The sequence below is a fragment of the Melanotaenia boesemani genome, chromosome 11 (genome assembly GCF_017639745.1).
Source record: "Melanotaenia boesemani isolate fMelBoe1 chromosome 11, fMelBoe1.pri, whole genome shotgun sequence".
NCBI lineage: Eukaryota > Metazoa > Chordata > Actinopteri > Atheriniformes > Melanotaeniidae > Melanotaenia > Melanotaenia boesemani.
This window is the reverse complement of record NC_055692.1, coordinates 24,260,259-24,286,394: the sequence shown is the minus strand read 5'-3', so window position 1 is coordinate 24,286,394 and position 26,136 is coordinate 24,260,259. Positions and strand designations below refer to the sequence as shown.

The 26,136-nt window shown below is 42.3% G+C and overlaps 1 protein-coding gene across 3 annotated transcripts in view; it reads left to right on the top strand.

Moving 5' to 3' along the window:
- LOC121648922 (tetratricopeptide repeat protein 28-like) overlaps positions 1–26,136 on the top strand; it is a 190,354-nt gene that overhangs the window by 124,786 nt on the left and 39,432 nt on the right. For all 3 annotated transcript variants that reach the window (XM_041999400.1, XM_041999399.1, XM_041999401.1), the window contains 2 exons: positions 130–402; positions 3,154–3,284. In XM_041999400.1, coding sequence (XP_041855334.1) covers positions 130–402; positions 3,154–3,284 — 404 coding nt within the window. The remainder of the gene's footprint in view (positions 1–129; positions 403–3,153; positions 3,285–26,136) is intronic.

Here is a 26,136-nt window from a genome sequence, read left to right as displayed (position 1 = left end):
TTGTCAGTTAGTAAACATTTACTGCAATCTGTGTCATTTATTGTTGTCAGTCAGCATGTCAGCTCAAAGTTATGTTTTATATGTTTTGCAGTCTGTTTCTAATATGTCTAACTCATCTTTCCTGCGCAGATTCTCTGGAGCCCACCTATCAGCAGCTGCAAAAGATGAAGTTGGACAAAAGTCCCTTTGTGGTGGTGTCTGTGATTGGCCAGGAACTGCTGACAGCAGGCCACCACACAGCTTCGGTTGTGGTGCTCGAAGCCGCTTTGAAGATCGGTACGTGCAGCCTCAAGTTACGTGGCTCCGTCTTCTCGGCCCTCAGCAGTGCCCACTGGTCCCTGGGCAACACAGAGAAGAGCATCGGATACATGCAGCAGGACTTGGAGGTGGCCAAGACCTTAGGTAAGGCAACTGGGCAGAGGAGGAGCAAGTGATGCTGTAGAGTGTGATTTTAATCATTCTTTGCTGCTTTTTTCTTTTACTATGTTAAGTTGTATATGGTTCCATAGTCTGATGTCACATATTGGCATTTTTAATATTGTTTAGTCTCAGGTTCAAGCTAAATTACTATACTACACAACAGATGTAAGTATACTCCTCCACAGTGTCGCCTTAATATCAATAATTCAGTGTAAATGCATTCCTTTCTAGTTGGGTATTACAGTTTAGATATACTATATAAAAAATACAGGCCTCTGTCATTACTTTGACTTAAATTATTACATTTGTATGTGTGTTTTATACTTGATAACTTATTAATATGGAAGACACCAGTGTTTCATTCCTGAAGTTCCATCATTCTTCAGACGACTTTCTTGTTTCAGCTGCTGTTTGATAGAGGGGTTGTGGTGCTGCACGTTTCTCTTTACAACCCCAAAGGTGTTCTGTTGTTTCAACTCGGATGGCATACTTGGCAAAGTCAAAGTCTTGACTTTTTTCTTCTTTAGAAACTCTTGTTTGATTTTTGGCAGCGTGCCATCATGCTGTGAATTTCCTCTGCTGCCAAGCTTCTAAAGACCATGAGTCATATTGTCATCCAGGATTTTTAAGCATTTTAGAAGTATTCAGAGTGCCATCCATGAAGGTTACGTTCCCAACACCTTTTGTGCTTATTCAGTCACATCATCACATTCTTACCTCTGTGCTTCACTGTAAGGGGCCATACATTCACTGGGCTGGATCCCATCTGACCAAATGACAAATTTATCCTAATCTCATTCAGCTAAAGATTGTGTTCCCACTATTTAATATGTTCTTTGAATGCTCCTTAGCAAAGTTAAATCTGCATTTTGTGCCAACAAGGACAAGAGAATTTTTTTTTCTTTCTTAGATGCCGATCAAAGAAGTTGATGTGATGTTGTGTTCTTCAAGCTGTCTAACACAGGAACCTTAACTTCCGTTCAAGTTCCGTTCAGTCAAGTCTAAAACATCTTCAACATCTTCAACTCCAAGCCCATTCAAGGACTTTACTGATACTGGATGTTGAGGCAGCAGGTCTGTAGTCATTTTGAGGTACCAGAACAAGGCAGAATATCTTTCACAGGAAAGGAGCTCTAGAGTCCAACATAATTGGTCTAAAAAAGGTTTTCAGAGCCCTGGGGCTGAGACCATCTGGTCCTGCAGCCTTTTTACTGGATTTAGTTTCTCCAGTTGCTTCTTCACCCGACTGCAGGAGACAGACAGGCTAGAGGTGGAGGCAGAGGAGGTCTCAGTATGTACAGATGTGGAGGGAGATGAGGCTGTGTTAAGGTCTATGGCTGTGCTGCAGGGTGACAGAGTGGAGGTGTGACAGAAAAGCTGTTTTCTCATGAGGTCTGACTGGAGAGAGGGAGGGCATGTAATAATGAAACATGTTGAAAAACTGCTTATTTGCTCTGTTCAGATTAGTCTGATCCTTCTTTATCTTGAAGCCGGGGATGTTTTTAACTCCCGACCACACATCCCTGATATTGTTCTGCTGGAGCTGGCTTTCTACCTTTTTCCTGTAGTCCTCCTTGCACTTTTTAATCTTTGTTTAAAGGTGTTTTTGTTTAATCTTCAATAACATCCTATCTCTGTCCCCGAAGGCTTTATTTTATGTTTAGCAGCTTTTTCAGGTCACTGGTGATCCAGGGCTTGTTATTGGGAAAGCAACGCACTGTTCTTGCTGGGACGATGCTGTCCAAGTCGGTTTAAGTTATCACACACACACAGTCATGCCATTGATGTCATGTGGCTCACAGAGGACATTCCAGTCTGTGACTTCAAAGTACCTTTACTAAGTATCTTCAACATCATTAGACCAGGTTTTAATAGTCTGTTTGATTACTGGTATCTAATGAATAATGGGTGTGCAGGTAGAGATGAGAAAAGCCAGATTACGGTCTGATCTTCCAAAAGGAGGCAGGGCAAAGAAGTTGTATGCATTTTTATTATTTATAACACTTATTTCCTCTGGTAGAGCAGCTGAGAAACTGTTGAAATGTTGGAAATGAAGCAGAGAGAGAAGCTGTTGTTGAAATCTCCAGAGATCACATTAATGAGTTAGGATGATGTGTTTGTAGCCTAGCACCGACTAAACGAATGACATCATAGGCCACATCTGTAACGACACCAGGTAAATTATAATTTGTTACTAAAATACCATGTTAAGAGCAGGACTAACAACTTAAATGAAAGGCAACAAATTTAAAGAAGAAGTTAGAAGGAAAAGATAAGAACAACATGAAAACAGAGAGCCATACAGACTGGCTCTAGCCTTCTTACCCCCACACATTTGACACATGACTGGGCAGAGCAGCTGGAGATAAGGAGCTGTGGTTCTCAGGTGGAGCACAGAGGCTTGTGCTTTACTTTGGCCCTTTCTGTGAGGCCTCGCTGTCAGGCAGAAATAATAAGGCTTTCCCCTCTCACCCTCGGGAGCATTGAGATCAACACCACCAGCTGTCAGAAACGCTGCTCTACTGTGGAGAACTTAGAAGTGCCACTTTCCCTTTTAAGGGCTCAGCAGTATGTCAGTGGCATGGATGTGGTTCATCACATCACTGTTCAACTGTGGCAGTGTGAAGATATGATTTAAACAGCAGGTGGTTTATACTGTAAACCTCCAGATTGTGTTGTAAATATCATTTGTTGTTGGTTTTTCTCATCTCTTTTGTTTTTTTTCCTCTTCAGGTGACCAGACAGGGGAATGCCGGGCTCATGGGAATCTGGGCTCGGCATTCTTCTCTAAGGGGAACTACCGAGAAGCGCTGACCAACCACCGCAACCAGCTGGTTCTGGCCATGAAGTTAAAGGACAGAGAGGTAAGAAGCTTTACAGCCGTCCTCAGATAGGCAGAGCAAGCTAACTGTCACCACAGAGAGAAATGAATTGAGATAGCACATTTTTCTTTTCTCTCCCTCTGGGTCTCTTATCATATGGTTGGCGTGGAATTGTGCTGTGCCCAGGAATTCCTCTGCTCTGTCTGTTTAGAGGGCATCTGAAGGAGGAGTCTGAAGGACAGAGATATTGCTGCTCTTTGCCTATTTAAAAAATTGGGTGTCAATTTGTTGCAGAAAGGAGAATGTGATGGTGAAAATTAAACAAGATACTTGTAGAAAATTATGTTTGTTTTGCATCTGGCTTACCTTATTATCAGTGCAAACCATTAATACAAATAATATCCTGAGGTTTATCTGGTTCCTGTATCAGTAAGAATAACTTTGTAACATGCACCGGTTTTGCAGTGTTTTCAACAATAAGGTTGTTTGGAGGGAGAAAAATGAGTTGGCCAGTCTGATCCACTTTTTTACTGTTTTGTGCCCTCTTTCGCTCCTCTCTGTCTTCCATTTCTCTCTGTGTCTTTGCTCGACCTCGTGGTCATTGTTGGAGGGTGACAGGTGCTTGTTCCAACACAATTCCCGTCACACAAGGAGAAAAATGGCCTCTGTTTCCCCTCCATTCCTTATCCTCCCTGCCAGGCTGGCAGCCCTGCTTGTTTGTGTTTCCTGATATCAGGAGACATTTAAACAGTCCAGTGAAATGAAGCACAATGGACCAGGATGAAACTAACTGTTAAAGAATGAGGCCAGAGGTGCCCTTGATATCTCTCACTCCCACAGAGCAGAAGTATGATTAAGAATCTTCATTATTTAATGAGGTTAGTATTACCGATGTGTGAGAAGACATATAGAAGGTGCTTAATGTCTGGTGTGAGCTATTCCTCTCCCAGCTGACTGTAGCAGCAATTAGCAGGCCAAATATTTATTTAAATGTTTTCAAGTTGGATGCATCTGTGGGTTTTTTATAAATTCTTACCAGTATAAGCAATTTAAACCCTTGTGTGTGCTTTTCTGCTCGAAATGGTTAGTGAAGACCTTGTATCATATCAAGGTATCTGCCACTAAAGGCTCTCGTGCTAACATCTGACTTCTTAAAAGGACCCTAGCCTTGAATAACAAATGATCTACTCATGAGAACTGAATAGTTTCTAGGCCTGGTTGAGGCCACTGAGCACCAGCAAAAATTGCATCATATGCAAAATGATCTGATTGGCTCCACACAGCCCACCCCACTTCCCCCCCTTTCTTTTTGTTCATCCGAAGGCCCCATAATCAGAGTCATATGTGTGTCACACCACCTGGTCTCCCTCAGAACACACTGGAGCCTGGCGTGTAGCTCATTACGGCCAGCCTGATGTTTTTGTTTCTGATGTGGACTTTTTTTATCTGGCCTTTCTGAAGCTGAGGTCACTTCCAAGGGGCCCATGAACAGGATGTTGTTTCTGACTGGATTTCCAGTTTGTAGCCTACAGTCTACAAATGCTGAGAGGACAGAGAGACACTTAAACAGAAAGAAGTGCCACTGATTTCCACCTCTTAGCAAAATTTGTAAGGAATTTTAGTAATTTGTGGATTGAAACTTAAATTTGAGTCCTTTGTAAGTTATTAAACTTTCCAAAAGGCTTTAATAAAATTCTGATATGCTTGATGCAATAAGAGGACCTGGTGGATTATGTAGGGACCTTGATGTTATCATCATGAGGGTTATATATTCTGGAATATAAAAGCAGATTATATAAGGGCTAAATACATGGTGTAGTTTGTGTTATGTGTGTGTGTTTGTATGTGTAGCTGACGCTACCCTGCTCCTGCCTTTTTATTTATTTATTCATTAAAAAAAATAAATAAATAAAAACTGGCGTATAAAACCAAATTCAGTTTACTGCAAAATGGAAGCTGTTATGCCTACAGATTGTAATAAGATTGTACTCATTGAGCTAATTGCTTACATCTGAGAGATTGGTGGCATCATAAAAGAGAAGTCAGAAAGGTCAAGAAGCTAAGTTGATGATACAAACTTAGAAAGAAAAAAAACAACTTTGGTCCATCCTATACTTAGTGTTTCTTTTGCCTTGTTGTGTTTATCTGCTAATAATAACACTGCCATGTGTTGATGTAACTCAGAACTTAGATTTTCCACAAAAGCTACAAGTTTAAACTGTACTGGCCCTGTCTGTGATGAAGGAGCAGAGCCGGACTAAAACGAAACAGGCAGATGAATGTTCTCTATTTATCAAGAGGCACAACGGTTCTTTTGTTGTCAGTAAAAGCACTGTGTAGATTATCTCTTTTCATCTTGTAATAACCTGGATCATCTCTGATGTTGCTCTTTATGGCACAAAGCAGCAAAACCGTCAGGCACAGATTCCCTTCCTTTCTCTGAAGCTGACCAGTGTACTCTCTGACTCTAATGTACCATTATGAATCTAGCCAGGACACTTTAAAATGAAGAAGTGGGGAGAAAAACTGGAAAGAAAACCAAACAGTGAAGAAGGCCAAACAGCGGAAAAGCTCAAAGAGTGAGTGCTCTGTCATCCACAACTGGGGCTGGGAGCTGCGGTCCAAACCAGTGAGGTCATGGACGAGCGTGAAGCTAGTGTTTTTCTTTAGCTGACTTTTAGAAATATCCTTAGCAGATTTTCAGCTGTCATATGTAGAGATGAACATAGACTAGAACATAGACTTACTTGCTTGTTTCCACACCTGTCTTTATCCAAGGCCTGTCAGTGACCATGTTTACAAAAGTCCTTCTCTGTAATTGTCAAACAAAGCTGTTTAACTAGGTCTTTCCTCTCCTAACTCAATTTCTGGTCCCCTCTGTTTGTCTGTGACGTTTTCCTCTTAAATAGTAGGTTTAAGTAAGGGAGGTAACCCCTAATTTGGGGTGTATTTAGGAGAAATTGAGGCGTGTTGGCAGGGGTACACTCTGTAATTATGTCTTATGTGATGTTAAAAAGATTCTCCACTGACTCCCCCAACTCTAGGGTGAAATGGAAATCACAATAATGGGAAAGTAAACAGAGTTTTTCCGTAGGATCTGCAGTTTTTCTTCATTTGCCAACACCAGTTTCTTTGCCTTTGTTTATCTGGAGTTTCTGTCCTTTTCACTGTTCGCTGGAAGGAATTTACTCAAGCATTTCCCATGACTCTGAAAGTCACTGACTATTTTGTCATTGTGTTTATCTTGCTGTTTGTTTGAGGCTGTGTGGATCCTGCTGGACCCTTGCCGGCGTAATGAGGCTGAAGTCTGAGAGATGAGCCTCTGAATAAGGGGTGAGGTAGAGGGCTAAGTGTGTGTGTTCCTCTTGTCAGGGTCAGGGTTTGTCAGTGTTTGTCAGCACTCTCGAAGGGGAGGGGATCATTAAGGAGTCATTAGTGTATGGACGTGTGCCTCCGCTGTGTTTCTTGGGGGCCACGCTAATAGAGAATGGCAGAGGGGGGATGGAGGTGGGGGAGTTGCTTTACACCTTTGTCTCTCTTTTTTTGCCTGCTCTGCTTTGCTGATTAGAAAGGAGGATTTGAGGATGATTAGCTTGGGCTAATTTAGCTGACATGTTGGTTGGGGGCAGGAAGAGATAGGTGTCCGACTAAATCAGAAGCAACACTTCTCTTGCTCTTTGCACACCTCAAAAGGCAAGGTAGTTTGTGAGTGCACTCAGCTGTTTGTATTACGTTTTTTAGGAAAACCCCTTTAAGCAGTTGCACCACATACAGCAGTACCTGCTTCCTCACCTCCTGTTGTGCCAGACTGAAGCACAGAGCTGACCATAGTGCAGCAGCTCCAACAGCATGTCCAGCCCGCTGTGCCTTAATGATACACAGGCTCTCCTCAGCCCACTGGTTTAGAACTGCTTTACAGCAGCTCGCTTAGCCATGAATCATGAGAGATGGACGGCAGGCTTCAGCCAATGGGCCATGACCAGAACTTGAAAACAAGGATTGTGTGTATGTGTGCTTTTTTTTTTTTCTTTTGTGTGTGTGTGTGTGTATGTTTGTGCATTAATGAGGGCATACATCTGTCTTCCCAAATTCCAGGGTCATGTGATGGCATCATCTTGTGTCCATGACCATGCTTGTCATAGAACATTTGTGTTTGCAAGGGTGTGGGATTTTAAAACAGGAGGAAAATTTGAGATGGCTTTTGTCCTTAAACATTTTTTCCACTACTGTTGATATTTGTACATTTGCAGCATGTGCAGCCACATGCAGACTGAGTCAAGCTTCATAAGCATGCAATTCCTGTGTTATGTGTACATATGCAGATATGTGTGTGTGTGTGTGTGTTTATGCTGTGCATTTTGCTGCATTGGAGGTGACGCAGCTTTGTGTCTCCCCCAGCGGAGCGTTTGGAAGGCTGTCAGAGAGATGAATGACTACCGTTATATTGACTACTGCTGCCTCCTCCCTCCCGCCTTCCTCAGTGCCCCATGCTCTAGTTCTCTTTCCCTCCACACTTCTACATCACCTCTACTTCCTTTCTTTCCTTCGCCTCTATTTTCACCCCCTCCACACACCTCTTTTCTTCATTTTTCTAATTTTTTTCTCTTCTCCATCTCCATCTTAGACTGCATTCATTACTTCTCCATTTTATAGAATCTAACAGACCATGCCATCATATTTTCTTGGAGGGATGCTTTTTTTTAAAAAAAAAAAAAAAAAAAAAGCAGACACAACCCACCATTAATGGATTATTTACCATTATGGTCTTTGGCTTTATAAATTGACTCAACAAAGCAGAATGCTGTATGGAGTCCTTGATTTACTTGGTAAAGCATCAAAACAGAAGCATCACAAGGGCTGCTGCTAATGCTACTTTAACGAGACCTTATTCTAAATGCTGCAGTGCCTCGTTGTACTGTTGCATAATTTGTCTTGAATATTACACCTTGTCTTCCTTCCTTGCTGCTTCAATCAATGTCAATGCAGTGGGACAGATTAGATAACAAATAAGCTGTGACTTGTCACATGAAGATCCTTCACTTTATGATTCACTGTTATGATGCACTATATGATTATAGATGACAACCAACTCACATTTAGATTAAGCTCATCAGAGAAAGGAGAGGTGCTCCTTGAGGTTTCCATTGCACCACAGGGCACTGAATGCATCACAGAAATTTTAATCAGTGTGAATTTCAAATGTTCGATCATTAATCTTAGCAGGAAGATGTAATGTCGAATGGCACAAGGGTTGAAGACAGAGTGTGCCAACCTGTCATATTTAGATAACAGGTAAAAGATAAGGGAGGGAGCTCAGTTGAAGGTTGTAGCCTGTGGTGCTTCAGTTAAAGAGGATTGCATGGCGATGTAGCCAACTGCAACACTCACACCTCCACTTGCAAGTGTTTGAGTGCTCCCTCTGTAGTGCGCTTTTTCTGGAGAGCTTGCAAGTGCGGTCCACAGAGGCTGGATAATGTGTTGTTTAAGTCTGTGTGATTAATTCATTATCTGATCACATCAGCATAATCCTTTTTACAGAGATGGTAAGTCATTTTCATGTAAATTCTGCCAGCAGGGCAATCTCAGAATTATTCACTGGTGACCAAAAATGCGTTAGGGTCCAGACTCAGGGCAGACCTCTTAGTTAAACATGGCACTCCCTGCTCCTCCTCCTCTCTGGCCTTAGTCCAACCCAGCCCCTCATTCAGTATGGCCAGAGAGCCATTTAAAGCTCTGGAACTGCATCCCTTTCCCCAGCCCGATCGATAGTGGAGCTGTCAGCAAGATGAATGGAGGCTTTAGGAAGTCCATTTTAATGAAGGAGAAGGAGCAAAGGAAAGAGAGGTACTTGGAAAAAGGTAGGAGCAGAAGGAGAAAGGGAGGTCCACTTGAGGTTTAATCGGGGGGGACTTGAGGCAGAGGCACGGCTTGTGTTTACTGAACACGTGTGTGTAAAATTTGTGTACTGTGTAATAATGTCTATAGTGAGAAAGCCTGAGGAAGGGGGTGGATTGGGTTATTTAACTACAGAAAGACATATTTCTAGTCCAGCAGTGTGAAATGGCTCCTTAGCTACAGTAACTTGTAAGCACACCACAACACCACCCAACACAGAAACCTACATTAAAGGACTGAGGGGATTTCATCTGGCCTGCACACCAACACCACATCAAGTCCTCTGGCTCATGAATCATGTCAGCAGCTCTGTGGTAAAAAGACATTGTTTTGACAGGGCAAAGGCTACCAATTCAAATCAACTCCCTACACAGCTGCCCTCATCCAGCATAGTAGCTTGCATCAACAGATCTGTGTACATTTGCATTTAAGAGACGTCCTTTTAACTTAGGATTTTGTGGTTGTTGTAAGTTGTTTGTTTTCAGTCTGTTTAGTATGCAATCTGAGCTGATAGCATTTGCCTCGTGTCAATATGCAGAAAGGACTGCATGTTAATTGATGATTAGAGGTGGAGGTCGGAGGTTAGGCACAGCCAGTGATGTGGACCAACAAACTCCTGCGGGCTGTGGCCCCGCCGAGCTTACTGGAACAATTACAGGCCTCGATTACTTCATAGAACTGAGGAAATTATTATCGATTAGTTCATATGGCCAAATGCTTGCATGTAATCAAGCCAGTCAGTCGTCAGTAGCCGAGTAAAAAAAAACCTGACATCCGAAAGGATGAATGGGATCTGGAAAAACATGCAATGATAAACATTATCCAACATCTACTAATGCTGGGCTCACACCAAACGATTTTCACGGTCGCAGACTAAAAACGGAAGTCTTTAGGAAATCTTAGGAGTTTTGCTGGAGTCAGAGCGCGCTCCCGTTATCTCTGTTGTTAGGTGTGAGCTGGTAATCTGCGCTGCTCATGTTTAAGACATGTTTTTCTTGTACTGCAAGTCAAATGAAATGTTATGAATAATACACTTATGAGTTCAGTTCAGTTTTTTATGTTTAATATGCAAATGAGATAGGACCCTGTTTGTAATGCAACTTAAATGTATATTTTGTTAAATTTTCTCCCATTAATCTGAATGATGGCATGTTGTGGAATAAATAAAGAGCACAAAAGAACACTAGTGTTTTAAAAAAAATAATGCTTCACTCTATCAAGGTATGACTGTAAGCTAATTAATCTTGCATTAGCTTTCTTTGATTATACAGCAAAGACAAGTTTGGATTTGTTTTCAATTGTTCCTGATATTATCCATTTAAAATTATGCAAAAATGAGCCAAAAACATCAGATAGATGAGTGTTTAATGTAACTGATTATCCTTCCAAAGATGATATATGAGTGCACATGTGTGTAGTTGGCTGTTTTCTGAGACATGGAATGGAGCTACTGTTGGTACATTCCCTCAGTGAAATATGTTTTTTTTTTTTCTTTTCTCCTTTGAGCTGTTCCTGAAACAGGTTGCATTTAAAAAGGGTGTCCTCTCTCTTCTGAGCTTTGCCTTTCTCAGATCTTTAAAGAATGAAGCCAAAGATGGGAACCAGATAAGTCCTCACCACTCCACCATCTGTAAAGAAGAGATGAGCTTGTCCTTAGCGATAAGGTGAAACTCAGATGGCGTGATGGAGTTTTGGACATGTTCCATGTGTGTTTGGTGAATGGTTTCTGTATTACAAGGGGTCTCCCATGGGGGAGAGGTCAGTGCAGCTCCAAACGTTTGATGTTTGTTATATACAGCTGCAACATACACTAGGATGTAGGAGAAGGCATTTTTGCAGAGTGAGGAAATGGTATTTTTGCAAGACTCCCTGACATCACTCCAAAAATGGGAATTATAGCTCTGTTTGGTAAGCTTTGGCTTCCTAACAACTATACACTGAGATTTGCTCTCTTTCTCACTTTGTCTTCCTCCACTCTCATCTTTAGCTTTTGACCAGAGTTACAGCAGTGTCAGCATTCTTGTTCTTGTGGCACAATATCCAGACCTTCCCCAGACGTTCTTGGACAGCAGCCCTGTGTCTGTATGAGGAGTGGAATGTGTCTTTGTGCAAAGCCCTAAGAGAAAGCAATAAAATGGAGAGAAAATACGAGGCCCCAAGTGAGTGAAATGAAAGTACTCCATCTTTGGAGGGGATGGAGGCCTATGGGTTCTGCTTGTACTTGACCTTGCAGCACACACAGTATGGTCTCTAAATAACAGTCAAGACAGACTAGCTACACATCAGCCTCAGCAAGAAAACTCTTGAATGTGCTGTCTTAAACATAGAGAGGGACCAAGTGAAATCAAGGTTGTAAAATATTTAGTAGAAGGCCCAGAGGTAAACACTGCACTGGTTTACTTCATTGCAGCCTCTCTCATTTTGAAGTTAGTTGCTTTTGCAGGTGCTGTCAGCAGATTTATTTGCCGCCACTGGCTTTTGCTTGTGGCAGCGTGTGGCCATCTCAAGTTTAACCCGTTCTTATTGGGTGCCATGCACACACAAACACATTTAATGGAGAGCGGTGCTATTGAGTGACTATGTTTTGGTTTCTAAAGTAAATAAAGCATTGATGTTAATTAATCCATACACACCATAAACCAACTAAAAATCATGTTATTTTTCCCTGACTGGGATTGACAAAATATTTATTTTTTTATTTTTAAGGCTTAGATTTTATGAAATATTGAGCTAATAATTACAACTAAAGTGATCATCTAATATAAACAAGCAAATAAAAACCCAAGTGAAGGTCATTTAACTTTGAATATTTATAAGCATTGACTTGCTCTTTTTGTTGATACAATACAGTAAAAATGGACATTTATTCAGGCATCGTTGTGTATGGTGATTAATCATGATTAATTCATTTGTAAGTTGTGATTAATCAGATTAAAAATTTGAATAATTTGGCAGCCCTAATTATTGGTAAAAAATGGAAATAAGTACCAAATATATGTTTGTTTAAAACTGCAAATGCTAATTAAAGTTATCTCTTTTACTCAGGCAGGATGTTCAGTCCGCCTCTGCAAACAAACACCACAACATCTTACTTTGTTCAGTATTTTAATAAAATGACACAATTAATTAATTTATATGCTTATTAAATGAAACTCTGGCAATCACTCATTTAATACACATCTGTATGGACAGTTCAACAATAAAGGTAAATGAACAGCAGGTCTCCATTACAACCAGGGTTAATAATGAAGCTTACTGCTGCTTGTATATCTTGCATGCACTAGTACACAGTATTAAGAAAAAGTGGCTCAGATAAATGAATATTTTTGCAGCTGGACATTGCAATAACAATGTTGATGTATTTAAATTGCATGATCTTAAAATCAGTTGTGCAGCTAGTGTGTTGCACAGTGAAGAAAATATATTGTTCTCATGCTTGAATTCAGAGGTGACTCTTACATGCATAAATTTCCCGCAAATTAGCCATAATTGGTTCATATTGTGCTTGGTATCAGACTTGCTTTTACAGGATGCACACAGCTGTTGGTGTGTACTTGTGTTTGTAAGGATGAAAAGAGTGTTTGCCCTGATCTGCGTGTGTGTGTGCGTAATGAGTTGGGCATCTGTGAATAAGTGCATGGGCACGTTCTTGACTTCATCGCCATTCAGAGAGGCTTAGCGTGATTAGAACAGTGTGATCCTCTGAAGAGTTAATGATGAGAGAAGCAGTAGCTCCACAGAGGCCAATCACACACCAGCTTCTGACAGCATGCAGAGGCTTATCTTGCTCTATGAATTGTGTGTGTGTGTCTCCAACTTTGTGTGTATATCTGTGTGTGCACAGCATGGGTTTTAATGCGTGGGAACATATATGATGGGATTTTAGCTATCATTTCTCACATGATAATGTTTGTTATCATTCACTGTACCCTGAACACCATTAGAATATGTATGATTCCTTTGTCCGGATGTTTGACATTTGGGGGTTTATGGCCATACAAAGCAGCATCCATAGTCATACAGCTTCATTATGCCAGTGTCAGACAGAGATCCTGTACTCTTGGTTCCTCCGGGTCTAGTTCTAGGTCTAGCTACACAATGCACTGAAGAAGGCTGCTGGCAGTTACCCCTTCCCCACTCTCCACGGGACTGACTGACAGGCTTAATGACACTGTTGAGGTTGCACTGTGTCTCCAACTCATTTTCTAACATGATTGAAGTTCACAGCGGGTAGCTTTTCATCAGTGCTGAGCAGACAAAAGGGACCTTTTCAATCCTGTCTTTGTATATGCGTGCAGTTTGGGTGTTTGCACATCTATGCATGCAGCTCGACGCACAAGAGAAAAATCACTTTGTGGTTCTTATCCGGGCTGTGCAGGAATCTCCTGGAGATGATGAGTTTTGTAAGAACCTGTCTCCAGTGTGCCATTAACTTGTTTATTGCATGCCAAATATACGGGTTGTGTGCTTTGTCAGATGGAATAAGGGATACTGCACAATTAAGATTTTATGTCGAAGTCTGTGTGTCATTTTAGCTTGATTGCCTTTGTTTAGTTCCCAAAATATACAAGACCTACAACAGACAATAAATTCAAATAGAAGATTGTCAGAGCTTTATTGCATGTTGATATGAGTGATTAAGTATATGGGAAGTGTTATGCAAAGAATGTAGATTCCAGTGTAAATGGCTATGTGTGCATTGGCTATACAGCTCGGTGGACATGCCAAGCCATTTTCTCCTGCAGATGTGGGATGAGTCATATAATAGATGTTAGTGTTGGCAAAGCTCTACTTCTAACCCTCTCCTCCTTCCCACCCCTCCATTTCTGCCCCTCTTTTCTCTGCTACCTTTTTTTTAGCTTCTAAACTGCTAAGCAGCATTTAGGACATAGTTATGGCAGTAAATGTCACTGCAGAGGTGCATTGGTGATCTGTGGTTGCTCCATCACTCCAGTGTGAAGGAGCCAGTCTAACAGACAAAATATCCACTTTGTGTTTTTCCTATCATGTTTACTCTTTGCTAGTGGAAGTGAAATTTCACTAGTTCCTATGCGTATGCTTTTAGTCAGCTGATGCTCTTCGTTAAACCCCCCCACCTGGAGAACCATCTTTTAGCCTCAACTTGTCATCAGTGGGGAGAGTTTAGCAGAGCCAAGTATTCCTCCTACGCTGTCAAATTCCCCATCTTACATCGCGTGACCTGAGCACAAGCATTCCAGAAAAATTAGGCCTTCGAATTCCAACACAGTCCCTGCAGAATGTTTGGTAAACATATTTCCCGCTCCGCTCTCTGTCTCTTTCCAACTCTGCCTCTTTTTTCCCTAAACACCCGCTTTTCCCTGAAATTCACTCAAAGTATCTTTCTCCAATAAGATGTGTTGCTCTTTTTTTCCCTCTTTTTTTCCCCTTAGAAAGCTTATGGTAATGTCACAAAGACAGATGTGTGTTTGTTTCTAGTTTGTTTTGTTGTGTATGCAGGGTGAGTTGTTGGATCAGAAATCAGCTTTAAGCAAATGTGCATCTATGGTGAATCAATTGAGATGCCAACTTAATTTGTGGCTAAAGGGCTGTAACATAAGCCAATCACCCATCCACCCTGACTCCTATTCTGCCAGAGGCGAGAGATACAATCAGGGCCCCCGCTAGCAACTATTTACCCTCTCTGTCAGTCAGAGTCCTGTGGCTTGTGCTCACAGCTGGAGGCATCACTGGCAGGTGTCTTTGCATGTCCCTGAAAACATGCCTCAAAAGCAGCGATTATTTCCAGATCATCCCTCCCTGTCTCATCAGCACCACACCCCATGTTAGAGCCTAGCACACCTTTCATCTCCCATCTTCTATCATCTTTCCTCCCCCCCTCTGCCTGGTTCTTAGTGGTCCATACTACCTGCAGATGGACAGCACCAGCCCAGCTCTATTGTACTGTCCTGGGAAATTTGGGATTTATTGTATCTTATTGTGCATTTATGGTTTAGATTCCTCTGGCTTAGCACACAAATACACACATTTAAAGAAAAAAAGGAACACTCACCCTGGGAGGTAGCTTTATCTCTTCTGACATGGGAAGGAATGTTTCTAGAATTTGGTTTCCATCTTGTTTCACTAAGAGAGCTTACCATTGTCTTCAGTCTGTGTTGCAGTGGGAGGTAGTTTGCAAACACACGTTTTTGAGCACGTGTGTGTATATGTGCATAATGTGTTTATGAATGTTTGTTACAGGCCAGTGCTAAAATCCTCTTTCTAGCCTTTATCAGGCAAACCAGCTTTGTCCACCTGCAGCTGAAGTATACTGCAGAGCCCAGTGATGCTGAGCGCATGGGGTTAGTCATGTATAACTTGAAGGAGCCATAGTCTGTGGAGCAGTAAGGTACAAAGGTGCTTTGGAGGGATAGTCCTGTCTTTTGATCCCACTAAGCGTTTGTGTTGATGCTGTGTTCTGCAGGCTGCCTGGGCCAAAGTAGCCACCCTCACCAGGCTTGTAATTACGTTTTGGGAATAGAAGCATGGAGGGAGGAAGGGATTTAAATGATTGGGGTGCTGGACTGGTTGTAGACTAGGGTCTCTTCACACTCTCAGCTGCATGTCATTACTGATTTATTTGGCCACTACTGCAGAGCAGGATGACAAATGTCGTTTTAAAGTGCAATTGAACTGGCTATTTACCTTACAGATGGCAGGTGAGAGCTTGTTTTTATTGGGGTTTTGAAGCTGTTTCCTTTTTGAAGATGAGGATTGAATCAAGGAAAATACTCAGCTGGAAATGGTATTACACGTGCTGTGCTGAGGTTTTTTTGAAAGCAGATTTGAAGCTACACAAGCTCTCGAAAATCTAAAGCTGATGTCTCATATTGCTACATTTTTTAGTAATTTGGGAGTTGTTTTATTTACACCCTTGTTATAAGGATACCACTTTTTCTGAAGCAGCCTTTGTACTCAAGGACCCTGATTCCTACCTTCAAGATTGTGTTTGAACAACCAACCAAAGACCAGTCATATCTTCCCCTTGTAAACATTTATTTTCAGTATGGTGACAGATATTATTCCTTGCCTATGGCTCCATACAATGCAAAACTGCATTTTTTTTTAGAAGTTTGATAATTGGTGGGCTTTAATAATTGAACCAAAATTAGGTATCAAATTTCAGCACAGGACCTTCTTGTTAATTAGCAGATCTTACAACTAGCTTCTTCAAAAATGTGTAAGCTTTTATGTTTATTTATTTATTTATTGTTTTTTACCTTTATAACATAAGCAAATTGCTTCCACTAAGTCTAAAAGTACAGTTTACCATGAAGAAGAATTGGAACAAAGCTAATTCATCAGGGTCACTAATCCAGTCCAGTGTACTAATAAATGTTGTTTATATCGTTACTTGGCACTGAGATTTAGTTACTCTTGCTTAAGGTTCTTTACTGTCTCTTTAAACACTTTGACTTACTGTTTAATCCAGCTAAATAAAAGACAATCAGGTAGTGACAGTTACAAGCATAAATATCAGAGACAATCCCAACCTGCAGCCTAACATTTTGGAAGAGAAAGGCTTTCTGTGTCATGGTCACTACTATTGCTTATTTTCTTTTTAAATAATAGGTACATGTCAGTTGCTTCTATAAGTTTGAGTGTATTCACCAGCTAGCTGCCTGTATTATTAGCCTTGCTGAGGAGTTAGTGTACAGTGTTTCTATAATGGTGCTTTTGACAGCAGCTGCTTGTTGGTGCAGGAAACAGGTGTGATGAGAGAAACGTTCAGAGATGAAATTGTCATGTTCTGATAGAACCGAGACCCAAAATGCCAACTAAGAAAGAACACTTTGACTAACTTTGCAGGGGTCCATCTATCCATCCATTTTCTGCCGCTTATCTGGAGTCGGGTCACGGGGGCAGCTGCCTAAGCAGGGAAACCCAGACTTCCCTATCTCCGGCCACATTCACCAGCTCATCCGGAGGGATCCCGAGGCATTCCCTGGCCAGCCGAGAGATGTACCGGAACACCTCACCAGGGAGGCGTCCAGGAGGCATCCTAACCAGATGCCCGAGCCACCTCATCTGGCTCCTCTCGATGTGGAGGAGCAGCGGCTCTACTCTGAGCCCCTCCCGGATCACAGAGCTTCTCACCCTATCTCTAAGTGAGAGCCCGGCCACCCTGCGGAGAAAACTCATTTCATTTTGTACTCGCGATCTTGTTCTTTCGGTCACTACCCACAGCTCATGACCATAGGTGAGGGTAGGAACGTAGATCGACCAGTAAATCGAGAGCTTTGCCTTTCGGCTCAGTTTCCTCTTCACCACGACAGACCGATGCAGAGTTCGCATCACTGCAGACGCTGCACCGATACGCCTGTCGATCTCCCGCTCCATCCTTCCCTCACTCGTGAACAAGACCCCGAGATACGTGAACTCCTCCACTTGGGGCAGGACCCTATTGCAGACCCGAAGAGAGCACTCCACCCTTTTCCGGCTGACGACCATGGTCTGCGAATCGCTCCAGTGAGAGCTGAAGATCACAGCCCGATGAAGCCAACAGAACCACATCATCCGCAAAGAGCAGAGACCCAATCCTGAGGCCACCGAACCGGATCCCCTCAACACCTTGGCTGGGCCTAGAAATTCTGTCCATAAAGGTTATGAACAGAATCGGTGACAAAGGGCAGCCTTGGCAGAGTCTAACCCGCACTGGAAACGATTCTGATTTACTGCCGGCAATGCAGACAAGCTCTGACTCCGGTCGTACAGAGACCAGACAGCTCTTAAAAGGGAGTCCGACACTCCATACTCCTGGAGTACCCCCCATAGGAGTCCCCAGGGGACACAGTCGAATGCCTTCTCCAAGTCCACAAAGCACATTTAGATTGGTTGGGCAAACTCCCATGCCCCCTCAAAGACCCTGAAGAGGGTGTAGAGCTGGTCCACTGTTCCACGACCGGGACGAAAACCACACTACTCCTCCTCAATCCGAGGTTCGACTATCCGACGGACCCTCCTCTCAAGCACCCCTGAATAGACCTTACCGGGGAGGCTGAGGAGTGGCTCCGGCCCCCCTTTTTGAAGAGGGGGACCACCACCCCAGTCTGCCAGTCCAGGGGAACTGTCCCCGATGTCCACGCTATGCTACAGAGGTGTGTCAGCCAAGACAGCCCTGCAGCATCCAGAGCCCTAAGGAACTCTGGGCAGACCTCATCCACCCCAGGGGCCTTGCCACCGAGGAGCTTTTTAACCACTTCAGCGACCTCAGCCCCAGAGATAGGAGAGCGAGCACCAGCTACCTCAGACTTTGCTTCCTCATCGGAAGACGTGTTGGTGGGATTGAGAAGGTCTTCGAAGTATCCCTTCCACCGCCTCACAACGTCCCGAGTCGAGGTCAGCAGCCCCCCATCCCCACTGTACACAGTGTTGACGGAGCACTGCTTTCCCCTCCTGAGCCGCCGGATGGTGGACCAGAATCTCCTCAAAGCCGTCCGGAAGTCATTCTCCATGGCCTCTCCAAACTCCTCCCATGCGACCGCCGAAGCTGTGCTCCGCTTAGCCCGCCGATACCCATCAGCTGCCTCTGGAGTGCCACAGGCCAAAAAAGCCCGACAGCATCCCTTACTGCCGGTGTCCACCAACGAGTTCGGGGGTTACCTCTAGGACAGGCACCGACGACCTTACGGCCACAGCTGCAGCTGGCCGCCTCAACAATAGAGGCACGGAACACAGCCCATTCAGACTCAATGTCCCCAGTCTCAACTGGGACATGGTTGAAGCTCTGCTGGAGATGGGAGTTGAAACTCTTTCTGACAGGGGACTCTGCCAGACGTTCCCAGCAAACCCTCACAACACGCTTGGGTCTGCCAGGCCTGACCGGCATCCTCCCCCACCATCTGAGCCAACTCACCACCAGGTGGTGGTCAGTTGACAGCTCCGTCCCTCTCTTCACCCGAGTGCCCAGAACATGTGGCCGTAAGTCCGACGACACAACTACAAAGTTGGTAAAGGGTCGGCAGGGGTCAAAAAAGTTTTATTGCCCAGACAAAATGAGCAGAACGCAAAAAGTCCTCAGGGAAATCCACAAGGAAGTTTAAAGCAGTCAGCGGTCCTGGGCAGTTAGATATCCAAATTCACATGAAAGGTAGGCAACCATCTGGCACTGAGTCTGTGTGACACCAGCCCTTAAATACTAAAGGGGCTGGTGATGATGATGATAGAATGCAGGTGTGCTGACAGGGTTGCTGCTCTGCCTGGAGGAAGAAAAAAAAATACAATACAGCAGGAACCAATACATGAACTAAACTAAAAATAAATCCCAAACCTTGACAGAAAGGAGCTAAAAAGCTTTGTTTTCCATTGTGAATGTCAGCCTCAACATAGTTACTTGATCCACTGATTTTTGTGGGCTTAAGAGTCCTGATAGTAATTTGATGTCACTCATTCACTCAAAAGCAAAACTACAGCAAGGCAGAGCCATCTATTACTGTACCAGTCACAGGTTTATCATGTTAACTATGAACATTTTCACTGTATTTAACCTGAAAAAATGAAAAAGGTGGGAGTTCAGTAAGCCATCTTGAAGATGTGCAGGCTACTACTACAACTATTGTTCACCCAGATATAAAAAGAAAACCTGAGGAAGTAAAGTTCACCGCTGTATTAAAGACCATTAATACAAACATATAATGTCAAATTAAAAGGTTTCATTTTCCACTAATTTCCTGTCTTTACAACTTTCAACACTGATTTACTTCAGATGTTGTGGTTCTCACCTTTTTATATTATGAGAGAAAAACACTTAAAAACAAAAGGAGTCTATTTCACAGAAATCTGATGTGGTCTAAGCCCATTAGGCATGAGTTTGTTTTTGTTGCAGATGGATTAGAGGAGAGATGCACAAAAGCGCTTTCTCCCTTCTCAAAGAAAGCTGAGAGGTGTGGAGAGCTGAGACATTTGGTTGTCACTCTTCATTTCATTCATTGTGTCAGACTGCTCCAGGCAACAACTCTGGCCATCTCATATTGATCTGAGTCCTCAGGCCTTAACCCCTGTGTTCTCTTACATCTCCTCCTCTTCTTTTCTCTCCTCTCTCTTTTCTTCTTCTTTCTTTCCTTTTTATGTACCATTAAAAAGATTAAACTCTGTCTTTCAAGCCTCAACTGTCCAGCTGTGTGGTCTGACAGGGTCTCCGCCTCCCAAATTTCATCATCCAAAATGGACTTTAATAACCCTGGACTTCTGCGTCCTTGGATTGACTGTCTAGCATCCCGCTGAATGCTCTGACATGCAAATATGGGCCTTCAAGCTATATTTGACAGTGTCCTCAGACCCAGCAGGAAACCATGATAACAGCTAATTAGCTTCTAACAGATAGATCTTTAAAATGATGTATCATCAGATGTTCTGCCTTTAGAGCCTATATATGCTGAGGATTGCACCAGCAGTAACTTTGGTTTTTTTTAAAAAGATGTTTGACAGGAAAGAGGGCAAAGAAACAGGGGTGACTCACTGCAAAGGGCCAAATGTCAGGACTTGAATTTGAGCTGGCTGCTTCAAGGAGCTCCAACCTCAACTTTGCATCTTTTTGATGGAAAAGATCTTTTTGGTAACAATGTTGCATGATTACTTCAATCAGTTTTCAATTACAATCAGCAGTTCCATGCGCTGCATCACTATTAGCATTAAAGAAGGAGCTTTTCTCTTTGCCCCTTGCTTGGGGCTTTGGAAAGTGGCAAACCTTCATATATACCTCACCACCCCTCCTCAAATGACTTTCAAACACTGCTGTGATTTCCCTTTCTGTCACCACAAGGTCTCTTAAGATTTGATTCCCTACACCAGCAGGCATCACACAGCTCTGCCTGTGGAGATTTGACTTAGTACAGAAATAAACAGCAGTGCCGTGCAACCCTTCAAGGCTTTGCTCTGATTTAGAGTACATTAAGATTCATTCACAGTGCCCCACTTCCCCTGTGTGCCACCTCTTCAATTTCCTCCTCAAGCAGACTTTAGATTCATGTGTTTATATCAGAAGGCAGGAGGGCTGTTTTTGCATTTGAACAATGCTGACATCCTGTCACAAGGGACAGACACTCCATGGTAGGGACGGTGGGGGTTGGGATGCTCAGCTGCCGTGTCCCCTCCCAGTCTTAACATTAGGCCATTTCTGTAAACATTGTTTTGTCTAGCACATTGTCAGAGAGAAGGAGCTTGAAATATCAAACCTCTGCACCACATAAAGGGTGTAGTCAAATTCTCCACCAACACCAGTGGAGATTGTCAGGTTCAATTTTTTTCTGCACCTCTAGTGCTTCTTCCTTCTAGCTTCCTGTTTACCACCAACTCATGCAATATCTCCCCAAAAAGAAAAAAAAAAGAAAAACAAAAAAACTAGAGAAGTGATGTCCTTATACACAAATACAGACACCTTATATATATATATACACAGAACAGACTGCGCACATGCTTAGGAGGGGATACACTTGATGTACTCGTGTGTTACTTCCTGTCTTTGTGTATGGATGTTTGAATTACTGCTTACTGGGGCTCTGAGGTAGACAGAAACAAAAAGAAATAAATGCCTTTTTGCTAGCAAAGGCATTGCCTTTTTACTAACTGTGGCTGGTTTCATTAATTCACCTCATGCGATGATGCATGGATATTAATGTAACTGCATCCCTATTTCTGAGTGCACAGTAAGTAAGGTTGTGTGAGTGTGTGAACAAAAGTGTGGAAGCTGTGACCAGTGTTCTCATCTGTGCCTTGACCTTTAGTGACAATCAATCCTTTGTGAACTTGTCCTGTCAAGGCTAAAGGAATTATCAAGCTGCAGGCCCCGTGGTGTCATTTATCTACAATTCTAGGTTACAAAGGTCATAGTGGAACAAGTGGCTTCACTGGTATTTCATCACAGTTAATATATTAGATTAGCTCTCATGATAGATCAAAGAAAATGGCTTTTTTTGTTTGCTTGTTTTCTTGTGACACAAACAAAAACTTTCCACTAAAAAGATTAAAAAAAAAAAACAAAAAAAAAACAAAAAGAAAGAGAAGCTTTCTGCAGCACTGAGTTTGTTTGATTCTGAAATTATCAGGCACATTGGACCATTTTGACTTCAATGTCTCAATATTGTGATGTGACTAAGCTTGCTACACACCGACCAGAGAACACCTCCTGTCATTTAGGAAACCAGAATTCCTGCAGCACCAGATTGCTTTGTGAAGCTTAAGACTGGGCCATATTCACTAAGTTGGCCAATTTGGCATGTGTTTGCAAAACAGTGCTGACTGAAGAGGCCAGTTCTGTGGGTGAATTAATAACATGAGTAGACTCACTAACACAGGCGAAACCGGCTTGTTGAAATGATCTGTGGACCAGTCTGCCAAGACTAAGACAATTTAATATACAGTTGCAGACAAGCAGACCTGTCGAAAAGGTAATTTCTCAATGACAGACGCAACTTGTTCAATGTTTAAAACGGATTATATAACATAACAATTCATGATTTCTTCTTTCTCATATACCATTTCCCTTCCTCAGTAGATCCCACAAATAGTTTTCTACTCTAACAGGGCTTGCTGGGACTGTTGGGAAGTCTGACACTTTGTTTTTGGTTTAGGGTTATAGTATTAGGATTAGGAATTTATTAGTGATGGATGAGAATATAAAAAAAACGTTCCTAAACACATTGTGGGAACAACAAAGGATTTAATTGCAGGCACCTGCCTTCTTTGACCAAGCGATTAGTGATTATTATAAAGTTTGGGGTGGGTCTTTGTAGTATGTACTGTATGCAAATCAGTGTAATGTCTTCTGAAGCGATGGAAGCACAGCTGTGTGTGTCCATGTTTGCCTGCAAGTGTGTGTGGAGCAGAGCAATCAGGCACAGCTGTACCTGCCCTCGCATGGCAGAACACAGCATTTGCCAGCTTAAAAAAGCAGAAGGTTTTGATATGGAAGACAGGCAGTCATTTGGCTGCTCTAATGGTGGCTCCCATGGGGTCCATATCTCTGTGCAAACACTGAGCGAGGACAGAGAATGGAGTAGACACCCATAAAACCATACAAATATTTAATCATATCTATCCCTGCCTCCAGCTTACACATCAACATCACCAGTATATATCTCCTGTAAACTCCTCTTATTTTGCTCTCATTTATTCAGGCATGGACTTACGTTTTTTGTTTCACGTTTTTGCAAACATAGCAGATGCATGAGAGCATCTTCAAAGTTTCCTTCACTCTGTCACTAGCTAGTCAGTTCAGATGTAGATGATTATTGCTGAGATGTTTCTTTTATTGTCAAAATGCATTGTTGCAGGTGAATGCAGATCTAAAGACATTCTTACCTTTGGGATGTCTCCAGTATTCTCTTCTCTAATTTTTCAAAGATAGTTCTTCCTGTAGCCTTTTATGTTGTTGCATCCCCCAACTCTACTTCACCCACTCACCGTTCTCCAGCTGGAATGGGGCTTTCTTCCCCGTCAGCCAGCCCTGTTCCTGCCTGAGCCCAGCTTGTTAAAGGAGACAGTGGTGCGTGGTCCTCCTCACCTTTCCTCTACAATGCCTTTTAATTAGGCTGCTGTTCTTGTGTGCATGTTTACAATGGAATACACTTGTGTGTATATCATGCATGTGTTTGTAGCACTAGAAGATTTTTAGTCGCAACAACCATCTTTTTGAAGTGATTGGTATCATAATAGCTTGTTTGGTTCTTTAATGGTTAACTAAGGCATTAAATAGTGGTCAAAATATGAAAAAAGTGAGTAATGCTTGGATCTACTTTTAGATATTTGGTTCTAGTTTTTTGACCCTTATAAGGGTTTAATTTTCTTAATATAGCTAATATTTGTGTTTTTATTAGTATTCAGACCCATAATATGTTTTGAAAGCACCTTTGGCATGTTTCCTTTTAAAGTTTTTTCCATACTTTTTTTGCAGAAACTCAGCTTAAGCTCAATCGATGGGGAGCATCAGTTTCAAAGTCATTTACAGCTCTCTCCAGTGATAGTCCTCTGGGTGCAGTTTGCCTTGTCAAAGTCTTTAGCTGGGCAGACAGATCTAGGAAGTCTGCTGGTGGTTACAGACTTATACCATTTTCAAATGAGAGCGGCTGGTGTACTTTTTGTGTTCTTACAGTGCAGCAGGCATCTTTCATCCATCCTCACTTCAGGTGCCTGTGCAGGAATTTTTCTTGACCTGATGGCTTATTTTTCTCTCAGAATAAGTCATCAACTATAAGTTGACAGGTGTGTGATTTTCCTACTTGTGTTATGTTAATTAAATTACACACAGGAGATTTAGGATCATTCTAAGGACTGATGGTAAAAGTAGGATGCTGTATCACATACAGTGAAGGGTCTGAAAACTGTTAATTAAATAATTTGTTTAATTTATAGTTAATTAACAATGAACATCAAAATAATCTAACTGTTTTGTTACTGTGCTGAACTTAAAAAAAATATCAGTTTGAGATTAATTATATGAAATGTTACCAGGGACCTCAGTTTATATTTTACTCACATTTATTTATACTGTCAATTTTAAGTTTTGAATATTTGTGTTTGCAGAGGTAGTTAGAAAAATGTGTTACCTAAGCCTAAAAGCTTAATATCCGTATGGGTTCAGTGAGCAGCGAGGTTGTTCTCACTTATAAATTAATAGAATAAAACCTTCTCTTATCCCCTCTTTCTAAGAGGGAGCAATCCCCCTCCTTTTCCATATAATCCCATTAACAGCACTTTACTGAAGTGAGGTCTGCCCTGCGCTCCTGTGGCATGCTGTCTGGACAGAGGGCTAACCGTGGGTGTTTTAACACCTTACATCTCCCAGCTTTCACACATTCTCTCTCTTCTGCCATCGCTTAATTATTGTCTTATGAAAAATCCTGGGGGAGTTGTTTTTTTTTTTGTTTGTTTTTTTGAATGATCTCAACTCAGTTTTCCCGCGTTCTTCAGATTTAGGATTTTGTCTATCCTAATTTTTTGTACACTAGCTGATTAGTGTATTGAGATCCCAATTTTTAAAAAATATGTTTTATAATATACTTTATTTATCCCAGCTGGAAAATTCCTTCTCTGCATTTAATCCACCCTAGCTACACCAGGAGCAGTGGGCTACCAGGCCAGGTTCCATTGCCCAGGGAACAGTTGGGGGTTAAGGGCCTTACTCAGTGGCCCACAGTGGTTCATCTCAGTCGCCAACCCAGGGACGTGAACCCAAGTTCCTCAGATCTAAGCCCAATCTGTAACCACTAGGCAACTGCTCCTCTCTATTGTTCATTCAGAAAGATGTTTCACTCCACACCCATGTTTTGAGCTATTCAATGCCTTTCCACAAGTTCAGCCATAATCCTTCCACTATGATCTCCATGACAACCAGGCTTGTCCCATAAGCTGAGCCACTCTGTGATGATAGCCTTGGTTGTTTGGAGTACCTCAGACCTCAAAGGTCCAAAGTGAAATGAGGAGGATTTTCAAAGGTATAGTCACACAGCTGCAAGGCGAGGCATAACCACATAGCGGTGAAGCTGTGGGCAGCACTCCTCTGTTCAAGGGTAAGAAATAAAACACACACCAGGGGCTCAGAGTCACAGAACTCACACAGAATCTCCAAGCTCAGGCATCAGGAGGAGCTCTACTGCATGACATAAGGGGCTAATTATACTAAGTATAATGTATTACCTCCAGCATGTGCTATGAAAGCAGCACTTTCTCCAATGTGCTACAGAATAAAAACATACTTTGTTCAGGATGATGGAGAAGCGTCAACAAGGAATCCTAAACCATTTTTAAAGAAAAGAAATAGAATGAAGCACTTCTGGTTAACTTGTCATCTCAACCCTCTTCTTCTGTTTCCCTTCTTTTCTCTTTTCTGCCAGCCAGAACTAGTTCACCTTTGTTTACAAGACTCTCAGTCCAAAATTGTTTGCTGATAACAGCCAGCAGTTTATTAACAGTTAAACAGTTTAATCCAATCAGGACACATCATGAGAAGGCCTCAACTCTGTAAACATCAGATCTGACTCTGCAG